At 39.0% G+C, this 22985-nt stretch overlaps 5 protein-coding genes across 12 annotated transcripts; 3 read left to right on the forward strand and 2 right to left on the reverse strand.

Moving 5' to 3' along the window:
* Positions 1-345: 345 nt before the first annotated feature.
* LOC117626991 (protein BREAKING OF ASYMMETRY IN THE STOMATAL LINEAGE) lies at positions 346-1743 on the forward strand. The gene is made up of 5 exons (XM_034358852.1): positions 346-436; positions 607-968; positions 1093-1222; positions 1388-1517; positions 1629-1743. The coding sequence occupies exons 1-5, from the start codon at positions 346-348 to the stop codon at positions 1741-1743; spliced, it is 828 nt and encodes a 275-aa protein (XP_034214743.1).
* Positions 1744-2107: 364 nt separating this feature from the next.
* Positions 2108-5106, reverse strand: LOC117626900 (protein MICROTUBULE BINDING PROTEIN 2C). Its single transcript, XM_034358697.1, has 5 exons — positions 4770-5106; positions 4439-4522; positions 3467-3814; positions 2891-3109; positions 2108-2537 (listed from the first exon to the last, which is right to left on the reverse strand). Exons 1-5 carry the CDS (start codon positions 4977-4979, stop codon positions 2388-2390), a joined length of 1011 nt encoding a protein of 336 aa, XP_034214588.1. The 5' UTR covers positions 4980-5106; the 3' UTR covers positions 2108-2387.
* Positions 5107-5712: 606 nt separating this feature from the next.
* LOC117626965 lies at positions 5713-9928 on the forward strand. 8 transcript variants are annotated; one of them, XM_034358811.1, is made up of 6 exons: positions 5713-5745; positions 5929-5982; positions 6898-7476; positions 8075-8779; positions 9232-9590; positions 9682-9928. In XM_034358811.1, the coding sequence occupies exons 3-6, from the start codon at positions 7459-7461 to the stop codon at positions 9791-9793; spliced, it is 1194 nt and encodes a 397-aa protein (XP_034214702.1). In that variant the 5' UTR covers positions 5713-5745; positions 5929-5982; positions 6898-7458; the 3' UTR covers positions 9794-9928. The 8 variants fall into 8 exon arrangements, with proteins under 8 accessions (XP_034214702.1, XP_034214703.1, XP_034214701.1 ...); XM_034358812.1 differs by lacking the exon at positions 5713-5745 and having other exon boundaries at positions 5752-5982; positions 6898-7135; positions 7357-7476; XM_034358810.1 differs by lacking the exon at positions 5713-5745 and having other exon boundaries at positions 5752-5982; positions 6898-7000; positions 7357-7476.
* A 2583-nt stretch (positions 9929-12511) lies between these two features.
* On the reverse strand, positions 12512-14238 carry LOC117628784 (dof zinc finger protein DOF5.4). Its single transcript, XM_034361307.1, has one exon. It carries the CDS (start codon positions 13848-13850, stop codon positions 12870-12872), a length of 981 nt encoding a protein of 326 aa, XP_034217198.1. The 5' UTR covers positions 13851-14238; the 3' UTR covers positions 12512-12869.
* A 6866-nt stretch (positions 14239-21104) lies between these two features.
* On the forward strand, positions 21105-22985 carry LOC117629145. Its single transcript, XM_034361651.1, has one exon. It carries the CDS (start codon positions 21105-21107, stop codon positions 22983-22985), a length of 1881 nt encoding a protein of 626 aa, XP_034217542.1.

Raw genomic sequence — 22985 nt, forward strand, 5'->3', positions numbered from 1 at the left:
ATAAAAATACAAAATGATGTAATTAAAAAATATTACGTGGCAATTGACATGTAATGCCATATCACTTGCCACATAGCTTGGTAAATAAAAGTTAGTAACAAAATTGGTGCCCCTGGCATTATTGATTTGTTTTGGTTTACCATGTTTGGAAACGTAACTGACTAATTACTCATTATGGGTTTAGCACTGTAACTCCCTTCCCTTGGTCATGCTGCTCCTTTTTTCAAATTCAAATGGTCATTTGCCTCTTCTTGTCATCCAAGTGCCTCTCTTTCTCTCTCTCCTCTCTCTCTCTCTCTCTCTCTCTCTCTCTCTGAACTGTTAAAATTAAGTAGCAAACTCAAAATGTGCAGCACGCCATGGACAATGACAAGGCTAGTGAGATGGCGTGTGAAGGACTGGGCTTCATGTTTCTTGGCTTGCAGGTTTTCTTTAGGTAAGCAAATTAATCCGTATAGCAACTTATTCATGATGAACTAGCTAGTAGTTTATACTATTACAGAAATATCAGGCCCTGTAAATTATAACTGTTATTAATTATTTGATCCTATGATAGTTTATTTCAAATTGGGTAATGCTTGTTTTTCTTTTTGTCTGTATAAATAGATGATGAAGCAGCTGATAGATGTTGTCCTGCAACCCCCCAACTGCCAATAAGAAACATGGTTTTCGATATGCAGGATGACAGCAGATGCAATGAGACAAATACGAAAAAGATGTCAAGGCACAAAAAATGCAGCCGAGAACGACGATTAAGCCACAGTTCGAAACAGGTTAAAGGCACTTGCCCAGTTGAAAGTAGGAGTTCCAATAACTCAAGATGCAGGCCACATTTTTCAGATGAAGAATTTATAGTATTCTGCTTTAAAGAAGATGGAGCATTCGACGTCGTGAAAAATGGAAAACCGGAAGCCGCCAGTAGTATAGACTGCACGTCAAGAAACTCACCAAGGCCTGTGAATCGCAAGGTTAGTGACAGTGTTGTATATTTCTTGAACATGTTAAGTTATAAAATTAAGACGAAGCCCCCCAAGAAAAAAAGGAAAAGAAGGTTAACTTGATTAGTGGTTTGCTTTTGTTTGATCAAAACAGCTTAATTATGGCGAGGATACAAAAAGAGCTGAAAGGTGTAGCAATCAGGAGAGGTTGACTGGAAAAGCATATGATATTTACCCTACAACAAATGATGGAAAATGTATCATCTTTGACCAAAAGGTAGAGGGTCTTTATATTTCTAAGGTTAAGATATCTTCTTTTAGAACAATATGCATGTTAGCTAGCTCACAACACGTCTTAAAAAATGGTGTGCCAAAAAGTATACATTCATAATAACTTGTACCCCATATTCTTTTTTTGAAATGTAATTCTTTTGCTAAGGATGAGGAAGAAGAAGAGGAGAATTACTTGGGTACAGAACCACCTCCTGGAAGCATTGCTGAGGATCGTAGGATGGTGTCCGTTGAATCAAGTGATTCTAATCAATCCGACGGCAGCACAGGCTCTTTTGCTTTTCCAGTGTACGTTAGAACAATTAATTAATTCATTCATGTTATGATTAATTCATAATAATGATATTACTTCCTGGGTGTATTATTTCTTAAGAAGTTGGTAAAAACAATGCAATGCAGGTTGGGTTTGGAGTGGACGGGCAGTCCCGTGCAAATGCCTAAGTCAGAAGCTCTGGAATTAAGAAAGCACAAGGCTCGCTGTATAGGCTTTCAGTTTCAGTGCTGTAGATTCTGAAAGTTGCAATGCATTGCTTTCTCATTTTTCCCCCACGATATTGGATTAAGCATAACCAAATTATTGTGCCTTCTAGTTGAAGCAATAAAAAGGTCATAGTGGTTTGTACATTCATGCTTGTTACTTTCAAACATACTTAGCTTCCGATTGACTGGGATTAATCGTTTTCATTGCGGATTAAGCAATATCGCTTTTCGTTTGGTGGTCATTTGCTGATGCATAACTTTTCAATGTGAAAGTATGATATCCTTGCGTTTTCAGAAAAGCAACATTCTGCCATGAAATTTCAGATCTAAGATATTAGATAAACAATGTTTATAACTCAATTCCTGTAAGGAAGGAGGCTGAGAGGGAGAGCAAAGACTGATGAGAAGCAAAGGGCATATTGAAGATAACAATAAATGTTTGATCATGGGAGAAATTAGATACTATTATCAACAACCATTTCCATAGTCTATTTATCCTAAAAGAAAAAGAAAACGAATCGCATTTCACATAGCCCATCAAAAAACGCGGAATGAAATATAAAATATACAACAATCAACAACAATTCATGGATACTACCACACTGCAAAACTAGTCAAACCTAGTGGAGCTAGCATGAGAATTCTTCAGTAAGGGTATGTTAATTCTCCACTTTTGGTTTAGAGAACCAATGATTGAAGATGTAATCTTGCACTGGCTGCAGCAGCAATAGATTCTTCATCTTGCCTTTCTTTTGCAGCGGCAACAGCAGTGATGTAAGCTTTTCTAGCTTCTTCCATTTTCCACATATGCGTCTCATCCAAATCATCCTGTTCATTAAAGCATGGATCTTTCAACTACAAGGAATAAAGTAGCGAACAAGTGGATATACATACATAAACAAACTCTTCTCGACACATTATATCCCACGCAATAGTACAACCTTGGGCTCAACAAATTGTTCTTCATTGTCTTTCCAGCTTGCTTGAACACACACACACACAGACGCTTTGCCACCCACACACAATAACCAAGTAAACAGATATTTGAAAAATTAATAGCAATGATACAAGAATATGAACAGAGGTGTCTCGAGCAATTAGTTAATATAAAATACGTGACACAACCAACCAAAAAAATAAAGGAAATAAACAACCATATCCAAGGGATGGAGTATACTTACGATATGAGGAAGATGATCCACAGTGCACGGTGAAATATCATAATCTTCACCGTATACAATGGCATCCGCTTTCATCAAGCCTTGAAATAGGAACATAAATGATGAAATCTGTCCTTGCAAGGAGTCTAGCTCCTCCTGAAGCTTCTCCACTTTCCTGTTAGATGTCATTGCTTCCCACTGTAACTTTTCCAAAGCAGCTTGCTTATCTGCAAGCTTAATCTGTGAAAAAGGACATATGTCGATAACACTATGATTCACAGAAGGCGTTGTGTGTGCGTTTGAGAGAGAGAGAGAGAGAGAGAGAGAGAGAGAGAGAGAGAGAGAGAGAGTAAGCAAAATAAAGTTTATAAACAGGACTCTGCTCCATTTTAGGCAAGTTGCTACTTTAACACAGATTTTGTTTGTATTCTACATTAACACAGGGAACGTTTCAGACAATCTTGCCTTTGTACCCTCTAGAACCCAATGAAGCAACTCCAAAATCTAGATTGACTACTGTCATTAGGCCTCACAAGGAAATAAAATATCATAAGAAATCTCTAAACGTCTCCAAGGCAACGAGTGATGCACGCTTACCTTTGCATCAGAGAGTTGTAGCTTAGCAGCCTTGATTAACGCATCCTTTTCTGAAACTTGGTGCTTCATTTCATCAAGTTTTGCTTGAATAGCTTTCATTTGGTCCTTTGATATCTCCGATGACTTTAAAAGTTCCTCCTTCTCTGATACTTTTCTTTGTAGATCATCCACTTGTACCCTTAATGCATCCAACTCTTCTTGCTCCGCCGAAGTTCTTGAGGAAAAATTAGAAAATATGTCAGAATCAGGGTTATTGCTAGAATTCGTGCTGGGGTCCTTGTCTCCATGATCCCTCTTCTTTCTTATGGGAATGGATTGAGCTGGATTCCTCCCTTTTTGTTCAGTTACCTTCAGCAGATAAGAGGAGAGGAATATTAGGTATACAGAAGGGGCCCTTCACAGCAAAATCGGAGTAACGAAAAGCAACAAAATCAAACGACATTGTTAGGTATACAAAGTGAGAGCTTAAGAACCAAAGTAAAATCCCAAGGTTTTGATGTAGTAGCAACAATTCCAGTTTCCAATGGTGATTGATAATGAAAATTCGTCATCAATAATCCCCTTAATCCAAGAAACCTCTTAGATTTTAAACAAGTTCAATCATCTATTGCATTACTGGTTGACTAATAAAAGGGAAATTCAAAACAATAAGGAAAGAAAATTATTTGAGTCCTCGGAAAAGATAAAACCACTGGAGCATCCACAGACATCAAATTCTTCTAAGGACAACAAATAGTAGTTCTACACCCCAATTTTGGTATACTATCATGCTACGTGCTATCATTACACTTTATACTACAATTGTATTTACTGCATTTAATGTCTAAAAAAATGTATATTAACATTAGCTTCATCTTTCGACCAAAAAAAACAAACAAACATTAGCTTCATCACTTAAAAAACAACGCCATAAGTATTCATAAATAACAGTTGATTAATTAGCAAGCTAGCAAGAGCATATAAAATTCTTACTTTTTTGGATAAGGATTCTCTAGAAGGTGTCTTGGTGTAGGTCACCGAACCACGCCGCGTAAACGAACTGCTTGCTTTCCGATCCTAAAATAGTTTGCTATGAATTTTGTGAGTAAAAGAAGGAAAAAGATCCTTAATTGAAAATACCAATTTCATTTTCTCCAATCCCAATCGGAAACACATAAATTAACAATTTTTAAATTTACTCAATTCATCCCAAGTCAGCCATTAACGCTTATTTTCCCCATTTGCTCGGGAACAAGACACAATCAAAAGAAAAGGCCAGAGCGCTGACAATTTACACTTCAAGAGAGAGAGAGAGAAGGCTTACGATGAGGGACTGAACGAGAGGGACGATCTCGACGAGGTCTTTGAAGAGGACGCGATCGACATTGCTGTTGTGGGTGGTGGTGGTGGAAGCATGAGCGAGTGAGGACTGAGTTGGGGACGAGTTGGCATCCCCTGAAAGCCACAATTTTAGGTCCTGGCCAAAATTACTTGAATTATCTTGCGATTCCAGGAAATTCTGTGCCTCGTACATCCTCTTCTTCTCCAATTTATCTTCTTTTTCGAAAATCAAATTTGAAAAGTTTAGTCCCAGAGAGAGCCGGACAGGGGAAGAGAGAGAGAGAGTGACACAGTCGCGGACTACGTTTTCAAAATCACTTCTTTTTCAGACAATCGATTTTTCAACGAATATTGATTTTACCAAAATGCCCTTATCATTTAATTGGGGATTCAAAATCTCAAAATGCCCCATGTATGAGAAAAAATATATAAAAAGGATTCGTTTGTTTTTATTTTTCAGTCATTCTTTTCTTTGTTTTTTGACGAATTCTAAAAATAAAAATTAAATACAATTGTATTGTTTATGTCTAAGCTTCGTCTATATCTACGTCAAGTAATCAGCCTTCTTGGCTACCATCTCTCCTCCTCCTACCTGTTTGTAAATGAAGTTAATCTTGCCATAAAAAATATTTGCACATTGGGAATGTTTTCTGTTTCAATAATTTTTTACTGTTAGTTTTTCTGGCAAAGTCATCTGCAGAAGATTGCTATTAAATGGGAAATTCAATGCAGTCTTTTTAAGTGGCATCTGCTTTTAATTTTTTAGATAACCCATAAGCAACTGCTTGGTTGCCTAGTAACCCCAAGCAAAAGGAGGAGAAGTGGCAGATAGTAAATTGCACTTCTATGGAGTAAAAGATAATTAAACCTAAGGACAGATGGACTGTTCCAAAAAGAAAAGAAAAAGAAGATGCCAATGAGACATAACCAAGAAGATTTGTGTTGGCAAAGTGATGACAGTTCAGTTACTAAAGCATCAGTATCTGTTTCATGGTTTTTTAATGCTTTGAACTGTCCTTTTATTATCATGTTCTTTTGGGAACTCTGTCTGTTAGCTTCCTCTAAATGCTTTATATATGACATTGACACTCAACAATCTGAATACTTGCATTTCATGATCTTCATGTCTGTACTATATGCAGGACAGCAGGGGACAATCAAGAACTTGCTTCATGTTCTCCTGGACTGACAGAGAGGTAGTTCTCATCTACTTATAACCTTATATCTGTCAACTGGAATTTCTATCACTGTTTTTTCCTTTTATTGAAAACTAAAGTGGGCATCCAAACATGGATAATTTGTTTGAGTGATCTTCTGGTTTTTCACTTCTGTTGGATTTAAAAGATTTGGATCTTAATGTATCTAAAATCAAATCCTTAACTTTAGTTAGTAGGATCTTTTCCAAATATAATTCTTTAATAATCACCGGAAAGATGTATAATATATTAACAGGTGTGATCAAAAGTTGCTAGGTAGGAGAAATAGCTTTCACAGCTACAAAGAATGATTGAGGAAAACACCTGGAAATGTAAACCTCTTCCTAATTTATAATCAAATATATGTCTCAAAGTAAGTAGTGGCTCAAAGCTTGGATTATAAACCTTGGAGATAGAGAAATCATGGTACAAAATGATATTCTCGGCTGTCATTCTTTATTCTCTCCTGCTCATGTTTCCTTTACTTCCACATCTTGACCATAAAAAATTGAAAGTAGAAAATTGAATCATGGGTTTTTTTTTTTTGGTAATTAAATGAATGTCTTAACCAAAAAGGAAGGCAACATAACCAGAAAAGGTTGACAGAAGAAATTTGAATCATGGTTATGGGATGTTCACCTAACCTAATAGTAACCAAAATTCACAAATTCCCATGTGCCAGGTAGTGCTTATGTGGGAATCTTTGATTGGGGTTGCTATTATAGAAGTTTTCAAATTTAAAAGTTTTCTGCATTTGTTCCTGGTAAAAACTTTCCAAATTATGCCTTTCATCTCTCAAATGTATTTGATGGAAAGGAGTTTGTGGTCAAACCAAGAGTTTTCAATCCAATCTGCAGTTGAGCCGTTTACCTCAGTTTCTTTATTCCATCTGTTATGAGCATTCACGCTTTGCAGGGCTGATCCCATTTTTGCTTGTCAAAGACAGGAAGACTGAAAGATATGCTAACCTTGTAAGCCAGAAGTTCTGCTTTTCTCTTATTTTTCGTTTGAATAAAAGGTATTTCGTTTCTAACTTCTATCTTAATAATTTTTGCTTGTTCATATAAGCCATAAATTTCTCTAGTATTACGCACCAAAAAGAATTGGTTTTTCTCTCTTGCTCTGTGTCAGGAGCCCTTTAATAGTTGCTATGGTGAGTTTATGCTTTTTGTTACCGTTTTCCCAATTCCACCACTTTCCTCATCGGTTACCAGAATTTTGTAGAGTTCAAGTTTCTTGACTAATATTCAATGGGATTTACACAACATAAGTTGAATTAAAGAAAGAGCTTCTTAATTTCTCAAAGTTTGTTTTCCTGATCTTTAATTTGCTGAAACAAAACCCTGGCTCTAAAGTATGCTTCTGTAAATGCAGGTCACCTTCGGATCGGAAACATCAGGATTGTTTGGAAACCAGTAGAGAATCTGTTGAAATGGTGGGGTATTCTGTTTCAGCTGAACAAGCAGACCCTCCATAATGACGTGCACCTGCCAGGTGAGTAGCAATAGCTGCAATACTAGATGCTTGACCATTTATAAGTAACAGTTTTTCAGTCTAGGTAGTTTCAATCTATATGCACGAGTATAAAATTTTGATTTCCTTCCAACCCAAGTATACCCTGAAGTTTTGTGTCTGAACCTTCTTTCATTTCTTTGCCATTGAATTAAACTAATGCATGTTGCTCCAAATTACGTGTTGTATTCTTGCACCCTGTGTCTACCCTTTTTGTAATATGGAACTTAATCTGAGGTGGAAAAAAAAAAAGAATCATTCACTTGACACTCATTCTCCACCAAGGCAGAACAGTTTTGAGGTTAATCATTTATTGGCATTACTGAGCAGGATGTCTGTTGTTGACATGGGAAGCATCATGTTGTAACACTCATCAAAGGACTGATTAATACCCAACCTTTTTATAACCAGCACCCAAGAGGGCTCTGTGTGCAAGCAAAAGTGAACACTCAATTATATATTGCTCAATTTTTTTATGTTACAGATGAAGCCGTTAATTGCATTAAACTAGACCAGTCTCATTGTTTTCCATTACTAGTAGCGAAACAAGTTTTAGCTTTTCTTTTGTATCGATTACCAGGCAAATAGCGAATCCATGGATGACCATTCAACTGCGGTCTTCAAGCCTGTTTACAAGTCCTTCAAGTTCAAATGTTCTGAAGCCATAAAAGGGTTGAAAGTAGAAAAGAATACCGGTTTGAAAGATAATAATGTATTCATTTCCAATTTGAAAAGTGAAGACAGTGAGGTGGTTCCAAATCAACATCCAGATGATAGCCGGGATATGCATGCTGTCAGGAACGCCTCGAGAGCAAGTGGTTACATGGATTGGAAGGATTCTGTGGATGGAAATGGCCAACATATCCCACATTATACTTGTACTTGCAGTGACAAGGAGGAGAGTAGGGAAAGAAAGGTTGGCATGGACAATGAATTGCCAGAGCTGGTTGCTTTCCTTCAAGAGAGCAGTAATTACCAGTGTTTTAAGGACATTTGCATTGACAAGGAAGTGCCATCTCAGGAAAAATATTTGGTAGAAAACTGTGAGCTGGACCATAGTCGTATCTCTTGCATACTTGACTCTGATATGGACAGCAGCAGTGAATCAATTGGAGAAACTGTGGACTCGGATTCTTCCATTTCAACTGAGCATGACTGTGACAAGGACGTAAGCGAGCAGTGTGGTTCCAAGAACTTGAAGATTGAAGATGAAAAATATTTTGGAGACAGAGATGATCATTCAACCAAGAAGACCGTATCCGAAACACTGCTTATAGTTAGACAGGTAAGTCACTAATTATTTCTTTGCTAGAATAAATCCCCTTTAACATTGAAATCTTATTTATTGCATCTTTTTTTTAAAAACTAATTTTTATAATTCCCGAGCCTCCCCACTGGCCCTGGTAAGCTGATGCTCATGAAATAGGGATGGAATTTTTGCAGGACAATGCTTTTTCCATCCTGTCTTAAATAATTGGATGAGGTAATGCCACCGAGGATAATTAACATAATATTAGCGTTAAGAGCCAATATGAGATGGCAAAACCTACCAACCAGTTGGATTTAATCTCACGCGTTTGGTAATCAATGAAAGCTTTGGATGGTGTTTGCTTCACTATCACATTTTCATCATTCTCTATATTTGCAAACTCCCAATGCAGATTGGAAAATATCTTAGGCATACTTGCAAAGTTGAATTCTTTGGTTTGGTTTTTATTTATATTTCACATTCTGTAGGGTCCAAATAACGCAGTGCTGGCAAACTCAATGGTATTATCCAAAAGTCAGGCAATTGATGACAACAGCCGCACAAGCAAGGCCTCTGTACGAAGTGATCTGGACGATGCAAGCAGTCTTGGCAAACTCAATGGTATAATCACCATAGATGATGGGAGAGAGGAAGTTACACAAAGTGCAGGGTGCCATCCTCCGGACATAGGAAACATGTTCAGGCCTGATTCGTCCGAAGACGGGATGTCAGCATCTGAACCTTGTTCAGGCCTTTTAGCACTCTCAGGAGGAATACCAAGTTGCGGTAGCATATCTCTTCGGTCAAATAGCAGCACAACTAGCTCCCAGTCTTTTGCTTTTCCCATGTAAGCTCACTAACCCTACTACTACTGCTTGCTCTTATTTTCTGAGTTGTAACATGTGGATCATAGTTTTTAACTTCTACATGATGAGCAGATTATCCTCGGAATGGAATGGCAGCCCGGCAAGAATGGGGAAAGCTGACCCGAGACAATTACAGAGACACCACCGCCATTGGGTGATGCGTTTTCTCTGCTGTAAATTCTGAATGTCATATATCTACTTCAATCTTTTTGGCTTGTAAATTAGTTAAGCTTTATGCCATGCCTTACAGATTATACACATGCACATGTTCTGATTTATACAATAACATCATAATAGTAATAAATTTACTTAAATTTAATCCATTTAATATTTTGTATTTGGTAAGTAGAGGCCTTGCTGGACATGTGATGAGTTTAGTTCAGATGGTCCCATTGGCATTCGCTTACATGATTTGAAGAGAAATTATGGTTGTCGTCTGAGCATCCTTCTGGCAACCTAACTGAGTTACTCTGAGAGAGAGAGAGAGAGAGAGAGAGAGAGAGAGAGAGAGAGAGAGAGAGAGAGATCAACATTGAACAAAACTTTAGAATTGATAATTGAATATGATTAAACGCGTACTTGATGCAGTGGGCCAAAACCCCTTTAATTTGGAGTACCAATTCTGCTAGCTAGGGCAACTAGCTAGGTTTAATCCTTAATGGCCTCTTTTGAGAATCATTTAACCAATTCCAATACCAGACATTTTGCCCCAACTTTCTGTACCCTCAAATCCTAAAATAGCCAAGCTCCATTGTCAAAGGCTAAAAATGTTTGGTTGATACTAGAAAGTCCTGAATAGGGCAAACATACATAATGGTGCACTCGAAGTAGGGAAGTCAAGAAGATCGATCGGTCACAAAACAAAGGCCCACAACCATGATAGCCATCTGCCCAACTGTGAGAGGGTTCCAACTTCAAACGTGAAGTCAAAATCCACGGAGGGCAGGCAGCGCAGCATGGTCCATAGCCCATTGAAGTCTTTAATGGCAATTCTTTATGGCAAAACCCATAGGCAAGAAAAAGGGAGCATGTTCCGTCTTCAACAAGTCACATCTTGATCATCTAGCCTAAGGTTATGATGGTTTGCCTTGCCCATCAGCCAAGCTTGCTTGGACCAGGGCAGTTTGCACATGCATCGCAAGCAATGTCGCTCATCCCATCTCACCTCATCATCTATGAGGGATTCGAACTTGGGTGTTAGGGGTTCGTGTTTACTATCTTGATCAAATGGCCTAACCACGCATGTGTTAAACAATTAGGCTTAAACATTCAAAAATCACTAGATAAAAATTTATGAAAGAAGAAAGGTTTTCAAATAATCGCCAATGTGATGCGATGAAAAAGTCAACGAGATTTCAATGTCTGACCATTAAGAAGACGTAGAAACACCAACAAAAATTGATGGCAAAAAGATGAGATTTAGATTCAGTGAGACCTAGTCATCCAATCAGATACTATCCAAAACCAAATTGTACGTAGACTACCTAAATGAATAGCTTCACCATGAAAGCTATAACTAGTAGATACTTTATCCGAGAAGCTTTGTTAATTGGTTTTCCATCTTTATCAGCCCCTTGAAGTTTGAAGAAGTAGTCAGGTTAGGCTGTCCAAAGGTGCACTTTTCAGCTTCAATTCGACCCCAAAAAACTTGCTCTTATTATGACAAACAGGAGAGCGACCTAAGCTTTGTTAGCTTAATATGATTGACAACATGCTTAGTTAGCGTAACCAAAAACATTAAAAAGTTACTCTGCTGCGCTGGTTGTGTTGTTGTGAGAGTGAGAGTGAGAGTGAGAGTGGGATTTCAATTCAATCATTCGTTTTCATTTGTAACTTGCTTGAGGCACACGGACCACCGAGTCATAGGCCACTTCTGCACTTGCCATCTGGACCCCACTCCACTCACTCTCTACTAGTAATAGTATACCCCTTTTTTTTAAAACCAGTCCCCACCAACCCACCCAACCAACCAACCAAAATACCGGTCCCACCAGCACATAGTATCCACGTCGTCATCATAAACTGATCATCCCCCCACCCCACCACCATCTTCTTCACACACCAACATGCACATGTTCGTATGTCAATCTAACCCCAACCCCACTACAAACTCCATCCAGCACTTGTCACTGACTCTATGAATAATAAGACCACAGTAGAGAGGAGGGAGAAGAAATACTTCTCTTTTTTATGCGGAAAAACGGAAATTGCAAGTAAAACCCATGAGAGCACACACAGGTCCAAACAGATCAAAATAAAAAGGAAGAAATGCTTTCATATTTTCGTTTCATTGTTCCGTCTCTTTCCTTGTCTAATACGTTGTATGTATTTCAGACCCAAAAAAAAAAAAAAAAATCTTTATATGTAAGTACATTAACAGAGAAAAGAGATAATGAAACGGGAGTATGAAATCATAGTTTTGCTGGAGGAAGAGGAAGAGCACAGCCAGGACAAACCGACCTTCCTCAGCGCCTGGCCCATCATGCAAGCCCCACGTGGCCGCTGCCATTATCATCCATGCCCCCACTCCTCAACTCCGCCACGTGGACTCATAATCGCGCATGGGACTGCTTCCGGATCCACCTGCGCCCCCACCACCCAATTCCTAACCGACCCTCCCCAGCAAGCAGTACCCGCGCACTGCCGCCCACCCTCCTCCTCCTCCGTACACACTCAACTCAATCAACCCATTACCCACCCACCCCCACAACACAAAAAAAGATAAAAAGAAAATATCTCAGCTTAATCACTTCACTGTTAATCATACAACAATGACGTGGCACACCCTTAAGCGTGCTTATTTGAATGCGAATATGAATCAATTAAGCGTGATTCGTTAGCAATTAACTAACCACACATGATTTAACAAAACAGAAGAAGTAATCATTCATAAGCCAAACAGTGAAGACACTATAACATTTCTCTCTATATATTTGATTCATTCAAGGCCAGATACCAAAGGAACCCCAAAAAAGAAAAATAAATAAATAAAAAGATTAAAAATGAAAACTAGCATGAAGGTTAGTTGCAAATGACCCTCAAGAGGCAAAGAGCAAACCCAGCAAAAAAAACACCTTCCAAAACATCACATTAATTAAACCCCCCAAAAGAAAAAATTATATGAAATTTACATACATACAAGAGCAGAGCAGTCATATATATTCATAATTTTATAAAAACTCCTCTCAAATTCCAATTTCTTTTGAGATTCTCCATTTTTTTTTCAAAGGGAATGGATGGTTAATTAGAGTGAGAGATTTTTACGGGAGGTAGAGCGTAGGGTGGTCTTGATCAGTCCATTGACTCTGACTCCAATATGCTTGATCAACGGTGTTAGGAAGATCAAACAAACCTTGATCCCCTGAACACGCTTGCCAATCCAACGATCCAAATACTCCTCCTCCTCCGCCGTTGGATCTGCCATGGTACACTGATAAATCCACCTGACCCGTCTGATCCATCAATCCCCGACTCAATTCCTGCATCTTCAATTCCTCGCTCTGGTTCTGCTCAGCCCATTGATTCTGATGATCCCCTTGCGCTTGCTGATTCACCCTAAACGGCGAAACCGAAGCGTCGGTGCCGCCGATGTTACCGAAACCAAACGGCACGTCGTTGGACGACGTGATCAAGCTCGTGAAGCTTCCAATCTCCGAGAACATTCCATTCATCTCCGTACTCTGCTCAAGCAACGCTGCCTCAGCACCAGGCTCGAAGCCACCGCTTTGAGAACCGAAGAATTTCGACTCCTGGCGATGAATATTACTCAACAGGTTGGAAGCCGAGCCAGTCGAAGACGGCGCTGAAACCGCCTCCGTGGCCGTCGCGGCGGCCGCGGCTGCGGTGGTGGTGTTGGTGAGGCTAGAGCTCTCGCTGCTCGAATGAGAGCTGGTTTTGTGCTGATCAGTAGCACTGTTCAGCTGCGGCGGCGGTGGCGGCGGCGATGAGGAGGACGAGGATTTGGGCTTGGAGCGTTTGGTTTTGCGGCAGCCGCCACCAACGGGGACGTTGCGGAGGACGCCGCCTTTGGTCCAGTAGCGGCGGCAGGACTTACAGAAGTGGCGGGGCTGAGAGAGGTTGTAGTTGTTGTAGTAGCAGAACTTGGTGTTAAGAGAGTCGCACCTTGGGCACTTCAAGGCCTGCTGGTTCGGGTGGTGGTGGGGCCTCAGCCGCCTATCCCCTCCTCCTCCTCCTGAGCCTGCGAAGAACCTCGCTCCTCCCACTGAATGAATGTCTTGCATTTCAAGTACTAAATATAATGTAGAATTGGATTATATACCCACTCAAGTTTTCTTATGAATTTGATGAATTGCTGAATTTTCCGGGAAAATTCACTTTTCCTGCGCAGACTCTCTGTCTGTTTTTCAGCAGTTGTTCTGTGTGCGATGAGAGGGGGAGGGGGGAGGAGAGAGAGAGTGTGTGTGTGTGTGTGTGTGTGTGTGTGTGTGTGTTGGAGAGGGGGAAGAGAAGTCGGAGAATTGGAAAGGAAGAATAAGTTGTAAGCTGCAAACACCGACAAATATCCCCCGCACACATCTTCCAAACTCTTTTTATTTTATCAAAAATTACCAAATTCGCCCTACGACACACGCAAATGACAGTATGACACTGACCAATGTTTTATAGTGCAGGAAAAGACGGCAATACCCTCCTGAATAATATCCCAAGTGCTGCTGCTGAATTTGAACTTGAGCTTGAAGAGGTTTCGTTCATGCTTTGGTTGGACCAGGGAGGGAGGACCCGAGACGGACGAACGTGGGAGAGGAATAAGATCGAGCCGTTGGCGGAGGACGCGTGGACGGGTGAGATGGGGGAGGGTCCGGGAAGTGAGATGGTCGCTTTGTCGGCCATCCTTATTTCATCGGCTGAGACATAAGTGGTGGAAAGCGCGCCACGTTGCTTATTGTTACTGGTGAGTTGTCGAAAGTACGTGGAGGTTACTGTGTGATGTATCTGACGTGATGTTGTCTGTGTACAAAGACTTGAGTGTTGGGTTGTCTAATGTGTGTACGGTGTACCCTTCCATACTATATTATATTTTAGGCTTTGTTGATGATTGCATGCAAGATTCATTTGATCATGGATCAAGTTGTTTAATTTGTAGGGCAATAAAAGGGGTTGTGTCTTATAATAGATCAAAATGGCTAGGAGGCTAATTATAGCTTAAGATTAAGATTGCGAACCTCAACAAACTTTTGATGTTGTTACAATTCATACATGTGGATATGTCAAAGGAATGACAAAATGTTGATGTTTTATTTCTATCATATCAAACACTAAATGAAATTATTTGTTTTCGATATACTGATTGATTGGTTGCGGGTCCTTTGTGTCATGGACCAGAGCTACTTGGGTAGAGATTGACGGACATCATTTGGACAGGTCAAGTGTAATATCGACAATTTATCATTTCGATATCACTATAATGTGATTATTTGTTATAGTAATAGTGACATTTGAAAATATTTCCCATATTATTATTGCTAAGATTAGACTTAGACACGCCAGTTTCAACTTTCATAAATACACATGAATGTAACTAAAAAATCACTAGATTTTCCCAATTTTCCGGTACAAAAGTAATTAAAAAGAAAGAATTAGTTTCCCATTTATCAAAAAACTTAACAATTTATTTGACAAAGACATGAACCAACCTCAACTCTCAAGTTTGAATTAATCGAAACCCAAGTCATACGTGGACCAAAAAATTATTGCACCGAGTATAGCTAATTAATAAACTAGCGAGCCCTCCTCTTACACCTGCAAAATGCGCGCTCTCTCTCTCTCTCTCTCTCTCTCTCTCTCTTCCAATGCTGAAATGGTTATTTGTTGATGTTGCAAGGGGAGGAAGAAACAATGTTTCATATCATGGCCCCATGTACGGTTGAAATCAACTGCCATTTGACTGTTTTTGGAGCGGAATTCAAGCAGTGGAGCCCAATGTCTTAGTCGCTCAACACAAGCAAGCAATTGTCAAAATTGTCACCGCATCGCATCGCATCGCACCAAGTAGATTTTTCCCTCCTCTACTGCACTAGACATTTCATTGTTTATCATCATATATATATATATATAGTGCAAAATCGTCAATCTGCTGAGCTTCGGGCCTCTATAAAACTGTTTTTTTTTAATTTAAACGGGTCAGTGTCACCACGACTACAGAGCACCCAATAATATGTTATGACTCCGAGTGTGCGCTCAACACTATTGCTTATTTGGTTATGCATGCGTGGTTTAAGTGTTGTAGGTGGTGGAGCTTGAACCAAAGACGAACTTAGAATTTCAAAATGAGGTGCATTAGATTTATTCTACGATTAAGTTATTATATTTTAAGTTAGACTATAAAGAAAAGAAAAAACTACTCCACCATCCGATGAAATACACTGATCCAAAAATGCGGATCAGTGCAATCCAACAAAATTATATAAATGGTGTTGTGACAGAAGTATATACACAAATATATAGGTTGAGCAATGTGTAATCAGTGTGCATGCGCCCATTGGAGGAAAGAAAAATAAGAAATCTATCGAGTACAATTGGAGGGTCCTGTTGGGTTCACTGCAACTACAATAATAATAATAATAATAATAATAGAATACATGGGACTGGATTGGATTGGATGGGATGGGATGGGATGAGAGAAAATGAAGTGAAAACAATGGCATCGATCATTGATTGTGATTGGTTTGAGTGGATGGAGAGTGAATAGCTAGCTAGGTAAATATGATGGAAACAAACAGCTTCACATGCACATGGGACGGTGGTGGCCCTCCAAATTAGGTCTTCTGGTATTTGTCCACATCTCTCTCTCTTCTCTCTAGAAATCAATTTTGGAAGAAGCTACATGCATGCCTGGCTGGCTTAGGGGCTTAGGCTAGTAGCTACGTATGTACGATATCTACATAAGTAGTAGCGTAGCGTAGCCACATCATCGTTCGGGAGTGGAAGTGGAAGCAAATTAGGTTAAATTGGGGTCCTCCTCCTTCTACATTTGGGCACCTTTCACAATCCCTAAGATTGGAAAAGATATGGTGTTTCACTGCCTCTTCTTTCTTCTGATTTTGTACCATTTTTATTTCAATGGTACTTGTCAATGTCCTCCTCCACTCTCTCTCTCTCTCTCTCTCTCTCTGTGCTAAATTGACAATGCCACCAACTTTGGACTCAGCTCCTTACAGGCCCAGTCGGTTGGAGGGGAGACATCATCTCTCAATTTCTGCCCCACACCATTTTCCCCCAACCTATCATATGCGCTGATTGGGGCCCAGCCCAGCCCAGTCCAGCCCATTTCCAAACCCAATAACCCATCACACTCTTTCTTTCTCAACCTTTATTTATACGAACCCTTCCCCAGCTTCACTGCTTCCCTCCTCTTGTTTTTCCTGTTTAAGGAAATGTATCTCATCCAGACTCCAAAGGGTGTGTACATGACATGAGAACATCCCCCAACATCCCAAGGCCACTCATCTATACATAATTTGTTACTCGTTTGGTGGTCCGGCTTGAATTGGATTGGAGTTGAATCCAATTCAATCCTTATAAATCTCATCCCTGTACGTAAGACTTATAAGACACAATATGTTGCACTGTTGTTCAATTTAATAAGTCCAATCTCAACACATCAAATAACGACCAAGACTCTTGTATATTTTAATTGAAATAATCGATTTAAATCTAACCCACCAAAAGTGTTCATAGCATGCCTGGCTCTTGTAGGGTTTTACAATTAAACTACTAATTAAAACTCTCCTACCATTCCTTAAAACTGCCATTTCCAATGTCAGATATGCATCACTGATGTCTGGCGGCCCCTGTATCTCAACCCAATTGCATCCCTCCAATGAATTAGAAAATAAGTAAGGAGACAAAATAAGAATAATAATAATGCAGAAAAAATCATATTGGAGCATGTTCCTTACTTGAAGATTGTTGGTGGAAGAGGAAGTAATTGTTATTCAGAGACGAGCTAGCTAATGATGTTTAAGTCTGGATTATGGTGTAAACAATGTATGAATAATATTATTATATTTACAAGTGAATATTCATATATCTAATCTGCTTGCTTCATCATTTTGCTTTTGATCCAGAATGTTTTCCTTGTGGCGTGTGGTTCTGGTGAGGAATTAGATTGTAGATAGATACATACATACATAGATTGTTCACTATCATTGGGGTCCGCCCCAAACCCAAGCCAGCCTTTTGCTTTGTATTATTATTTTGCGTCTGAGAGAGAGCCGCTTTGACAGGTCTCATCCTGCACTTTTGGATTCAATAACAATTTGGGTCCACCGTCTCTTGTTTTATCATAACGTATTCACCATTTTCCTTTTTATAAATTGGCTCCTCTTGGCATGTTAACTGATCCGTAATCATAGTATGAAATATCGATAATATCGAAGTTTTTTTGAATCACAGATATTTCGGAACATATCCATGTACATATCGTATAAATATTGACAATATCGACAATAATATCGAAAAATATCAATGTAAATAATTTCGCTCACATTTTAGTAATATTTTGTCAAAATATTAGTGTAATATCACTAAAATATTGAAAATATCGATGTAAAGGAAAATAAAAATAAAAAAATAAAAAGGGAAAAAGGGGAGAAAAAAAGCACAAAGGGGATAGAACCCCTCCCATTTTACTCCTCCAACACCTTAATCACCATATCACTTATGTTTTTGTGATAACATGCTAAAATATTTATATTTATATGGGTGACATGTTAACAATTACACGAAAAACTATTTTGAGAATTTATCATTTGATGACTACTCTTCACAATACACTTACTCTACACATAGAGATGATGAAGATAGTGAAAAATTTGAACCTTATAGAAACTCTATGTAGTACTAAGTCACTCATGTATCTTATCATGCAATGTATAAAGTGTACAATATTGTAGTAAATCATTATATATAAATGATTATGGTGTATTTAATCTTTTTTCATTAATTACTATATATTTTTTACACTCACAGTGTTTACCTGCTTGCTGTATAATCAACTTAAATCAGTTAAATCCATCATGTAATGCATTTTCTTCTAATTTTTTGTGATAAACTAATAGATAATTGACTAAATAAACATTCTCCAAAGTTTCAATAAAAATTTCCAAGTTTTCTTACAATTTCCGTAGTTTTTATTCAATTTTTATCGATATCGATAATATTCTGATATTTCCTTCTAAATTTCCATGTTTTTGGACTACCGATATTTCCGATATCATCGATATTTTAGACCTGGTCCGTAATTAGATTAGAAAGAATTGAATTGAGGAGAATTATATTTCGGATTTATATTGAAGTTATTTACTTAACCATATGGATTGAGGGGAGTTAGATTCCGGATTCCTATTGAAGTTGTTTACTAAACCATATGAAATTGGGGTCGAAGTGGTGCTAATTACTTAAATATTCTCGTTGTTTGGTTAAAGTATATGACAAATTTGGAATTTTGAAAATTGTGTGAAGATATAATGGGTAAAAAAACATGAATTCCTAATGAGTTAGTTCTCTAAGAATTAGAATATCACTTCCCTCAAGAATTGAATTCCTCCAAAATCAGGAATTCAATTCCTAATTTCGTGTATGCCCTACTTACTTTTCAATTCATTGACGTAAAGTAAACGCATGAATTTTCCATAAGTGAAATTCAATTCTTGATTAGTAAACATAACATCAGTTCTTTCCTTTTCTTCTTCTTTTTATTTTTTTCAGAAATAAAAATAAAAATTCTAACCAATTTACCTCATTTCGATTGATTGATATATATATATATATATATTGGTGTTATTAGAAAATTAAATCTTGAGGGGGATGCGAATACGACTCAAATGCAAGGTCAGAGACAAATCCAGCGGTCAACATTTTGGCCCCCATATGTCCACATGACAGCAACAAATGCAAGTGATTGTCTCTTTGTTTTTTTTCTCTCTTGTACACAAAGCCAATTTCGACGAACAATAATAATAATAAGATCCCAACGTCACATCTCGAAGATATTAATATTATATAATTTAACACATACAAATACGTCCCAACAGTCACTTTCCAACACACTTTCTTTTCATGTCATTCTCATGTAATCCCCAACTAAATCTAAGCTTAGCCATGCTTAATATTCATGTTCATGCCCAATTACACATACAAACACGTCCCAACAAATTAACCTCTCAAAATGTTGTGCTCTGGCAACTTTCCATGCATCATTATTTTTAGAGTCTTAATGATTCATCACGCTCAATTATGCGACTTGTAATTATTGTTTGATTCTTTGTAGATTATACCAACCAAGAACACAAAAATATTAGAATGTGACATCTCTTACAGAAAATATCGAACAAAAGTATGTAAATTATACGATATGCATGTGGTATGATCAGACCCATTACATAAGAATGAATTGTCGTTACCCAACTGACCTTAGATTAGATTAATTTAAATTATCGTTTGTTTGAAAAAATAAAAATAAAAATCATACCTTAATATTTGTTGGGCTGGCTGCCTAGCTATCTGGACTTCAAAGCAATTTGTAAGCAAGTGGATCTAATCACATGCATATCATATCAACAAACACAGATACGTGGCTAGTGGAAGGCCCAGATTTTGAAATCTAATGGTTGGGCCCAGATTCGTTTATTTCTATCTAGTTGTTTCTTCTTATTGAGTTGTGACCAATCAATTCTCCAAATCCACAAGTTTTATTTTATCTTCAAAACCTCTTTTAGGAGGGCTTCGTGAACATAGGGCTTACATGGCATTTAGATTCGACACATGGATGACGAGAATGTGATTTTAAATAATTTTATTTAGTATTATCTCCAAATCCATCTCTAGTTGTATCTCTAAATCAAAACATAATCCCACTAATATTGTTTATATCAAATTCGATCCCCTCTCAATGCCTGCCTCATGACTGGAATGCAGAGATCGTATAAATCAACGGATACTATATATTTAACCAAAGAAAATAAATAAGTAAAATCCAAGAAAATTGAGCCCCGGTATATTAAGAAAAAAATATTGGGGCCCCTATCTCCAAATCCACAAGTTTTATGTTAAAAAAACCTTCAAGCAAGCGGTATTCCTTTGAAATTACAAGTTTCTAGTTGTATATTTGATGGGATAGTATTCTGTTTCCATTTTGAACTGAGATTTGTGATCCATATCTTTTCTTCATGCACGGGGAATTCAATTTGAAAACAACACAACTTGTATTCCAAATAAAAATAAAGTAATTACCCAAAAGGAAATTAATTGCCTTTTTTCTCATACACCTTGATGCGCAAGTCAGGCACGCTTCGATCCTAAGAACTAGAATCAATAAAAAGGCCCACAATCTGTCAACCACCACTCTTTATTAATATTTCTCCAACAAATTCGTTGAAAATTCCGTACGATTTATACAATTTGATGTCATGAAAGCAGTGCAGGTTAGAATCATCTCTGTCCTAAACGCATGCCGAAACCATGGCCTCACAAGAATGGCTCCTACAACTTCAACATCAATTCTTGTTGGCCCTCCACGGTTCAAACCACACAGCCCCCCGCCGCCCCCTCCGCCTCCTCAATCCCAAGTACCCTTTCTACCGCGACCCTTTTTTACTCCCTCCCCTTACGGTAACTACTGCCTCGATCTTTTCATTCACGTGGTACCAGAAGAAGACAGTGGCACCCTTGCCTCCCATGAACGCCTGAACCAAATGCTTCACTTGGCCTGGTTCAAGAACCCCCTAACTACCGTTAAGCTCATCTGTAACCTACTGGACAGGCGTGGTTATGGTGGAAAAGACGATAGAGACAGCTTCTACAAGGCGGCGTTTTGGCTCCACCGGCACCACCCCAAGACCCTAGCCTGCAACGTCGCTTCTATTGCCTCTTCGTTCGGGTCATTTGACGACCTTACCGAGATTCTGTACCGCCTTCTGCATGGCCAGGACGTGAGAAGGAGGAACCAATATGAATCAATTGACGGATTTCGGGTCAGAAGAAAAGGCAGCAACAGTAAAGTGCTTAGCTGCCGTAGGCTTACTCCCAGAGAGGTACGGGTCATGAAGGCACTGGAGAGGTCAAAGTTGCAAGAGGAAAAAGCCAGAGCCGTGAGGAGAGACAAGGCCATGGCCATGGCCAACACGGCTATTGAGAGGTACCAAAACGACCCGGATTATCGATTCTTACACGATCGGATTTCGGATGTTTTCGCAGAATGCTTCAAGTCTGATATTCAAAACTTAAACAAGGAGAAGGATGCCAATTATGATCGTGATCAGGACTGCTTGGAATTAAGCTTGGCGGCCGACTATTGTCCTAAAATCGGCTCCTCCATGGACTGCGCCACCCTGCTGTGTGAAAGCATTGCCAAAAAGGTTTTCCCGCGAGAATTGTACCCTGAATACCAAGGCATTGAGGAGGCGCATTACGCATACAGAGTCCGCGACAGGCTGAGGAAGGAGGTTTTGGTGCCATTGAGGAAGGCCTTGGATGTAGCAGACTATCATGCAGGTGCCAACAAGTGGGGTTATAATCCGGATTTCAAGCGAGAGCCCTGTGCAATAAAGAAGTATTTGGAGGACGTAAAAGCGGGCGGCGAATCCAAGATTAGAGTCGATGCTCTGTTTCCTCATGAAATCATGCGCTATGCCAATCATCCTGATGTTGGGGAAAGTGCTGAGATTCAATGGAAGGCAATGGTGGAGGACATGAGGATGAACAAAGGCATGAATGTACTGAACAAGTGCATTGCTGTATGTGACGTCTCGCCAGCCATGACTGGGCGTCCCAGGGATGTGTCCACGGCTTTGACACTAATGATGTCTGAACTGAGTGAAGAGCCATGGAAAGGGAAGGTGATCACATTCAGCGAGTCGCCTCAGTTGATATCAATACAAGGCGGGGATCTCAAGTCCAACCGGGAGTTTTTGAGGAACATGGGATGGGGCTATCACACTACATTTTCAAAGGTGTTTGATTTGATTCTGGAAGCGGCTGTGAATGAGAAATTGAAGCCAGAGCATATGGTAAAGAAGGTGTTTGTGTTAACCAGCTGCAGTTTCTTGGAGCGGGGTTTCGATGATAATAGCTGCTGGGAGAGTGAGTATGAGGCAGTACGAAGCAAGTTTAAGAAGGAAGGGTACGGGGATGTGGTGCCACAGCTTGTGTTTTGGAATCTGAACCTAGAAGACTTGTATAAGGAAGTGCGTAGTGAAGGAGAATGTCAAAAACAAGAAGGGATATCGATGCTTAGCTTCGTCAATGACAATTTGATCAAGTCATTGTTGGAAAATGATGGGAATATTGGGTTGGAGCATGTCATGGAAGCAGTTATCTCTGGGCAAGGGTATCAGAGTCTGGTTGTGGTGGACTGA

This window comes from Prunus dulcis, chromosome 5 (assembly GCF_902201215.1).
Source record: "Prunus dulcis chromosome 5, ALMONDv2, whole genome shotgun sequence".
NCBI lineage: Eukaryota > Viridiplantae > Streptophyta > Magnoliopsida > Rosales > Rosaceae > Prunus > Prunus dulcis.

Bases quoted from the DNA above. Each gene is read 5' to 3' on its own strand.
- LOC117628784 (XM_034361307.1), bottom strand. From the start codon at position 13,850: ATGCAAGACATTCATTCAGTGGGAGGAGCGAGGTTCTTCGCAGGCTCA.
- LOC117626900 (XM_034358697.1), bottom strand. From the start codon at position 4,979: ATGTACGAGGCACAGAATTTCCTGGAATCGCAAGATAATTCAAGTAAT. The intron at 4,523-4,769 runs GTAAGCCTTCTC...AAACTATTTTAG, and splicing joins CTCTCGTTCAGTCCCTCATC to GATCGGAAAGCAAGCAGTTC. The intron at 3,815-4,438 runs GTAAGAATTTTA...TATCTGCTGAAG, and splicing joins GAGAATCCTTATCCAAAAAA to GTAACTGAACAAAAAGGGAG.
- LOC117629145 (XM_034361651.1), top strand. From the start codon at position 21,105: ATGGCTCCTACAACTTCAACATCAATTCTTGTTGGCCCTCCACGGTTC.
- LOC117626991 (XM_034358852.1), top strand. From the start codon at position 346: ATGTGCAGCACGCCATGGACAATGACAAGGCTAGTGAGATGGCGTGTG. The intron at 969-1,092 runs GTTAGTGACAGT...TGATCAAAACAG, and splicing joins CAAGGCCTGTGAATCGCAAG to CTTAATTATGGCGAGGATAC. The intron at 1,518-1,628 runs GTACGTTAGAAC...AATGCAATGCAG, and splicing joins GGCTCTTTTGCTTTTCCAGT to GTTGGGTTTGGAGTGGACGG.
- LOC117626965 (XM_034358811.1), top strand. The intron at 8,780-9,231 runs GTAAGTCACTAA...CACATTCTGTAG, and splicing joins CACTGCTTATAGTTAGACAG to GGTCCAAATAACGCAGTGCT. The intron at 9,591-9,681 runs GTAAGCTCACTA...CATGATGAGCAG, and splicing joins CAGTCTTTTGCTTTTCCCAT to ATTATCCTCGGAATGGAATG.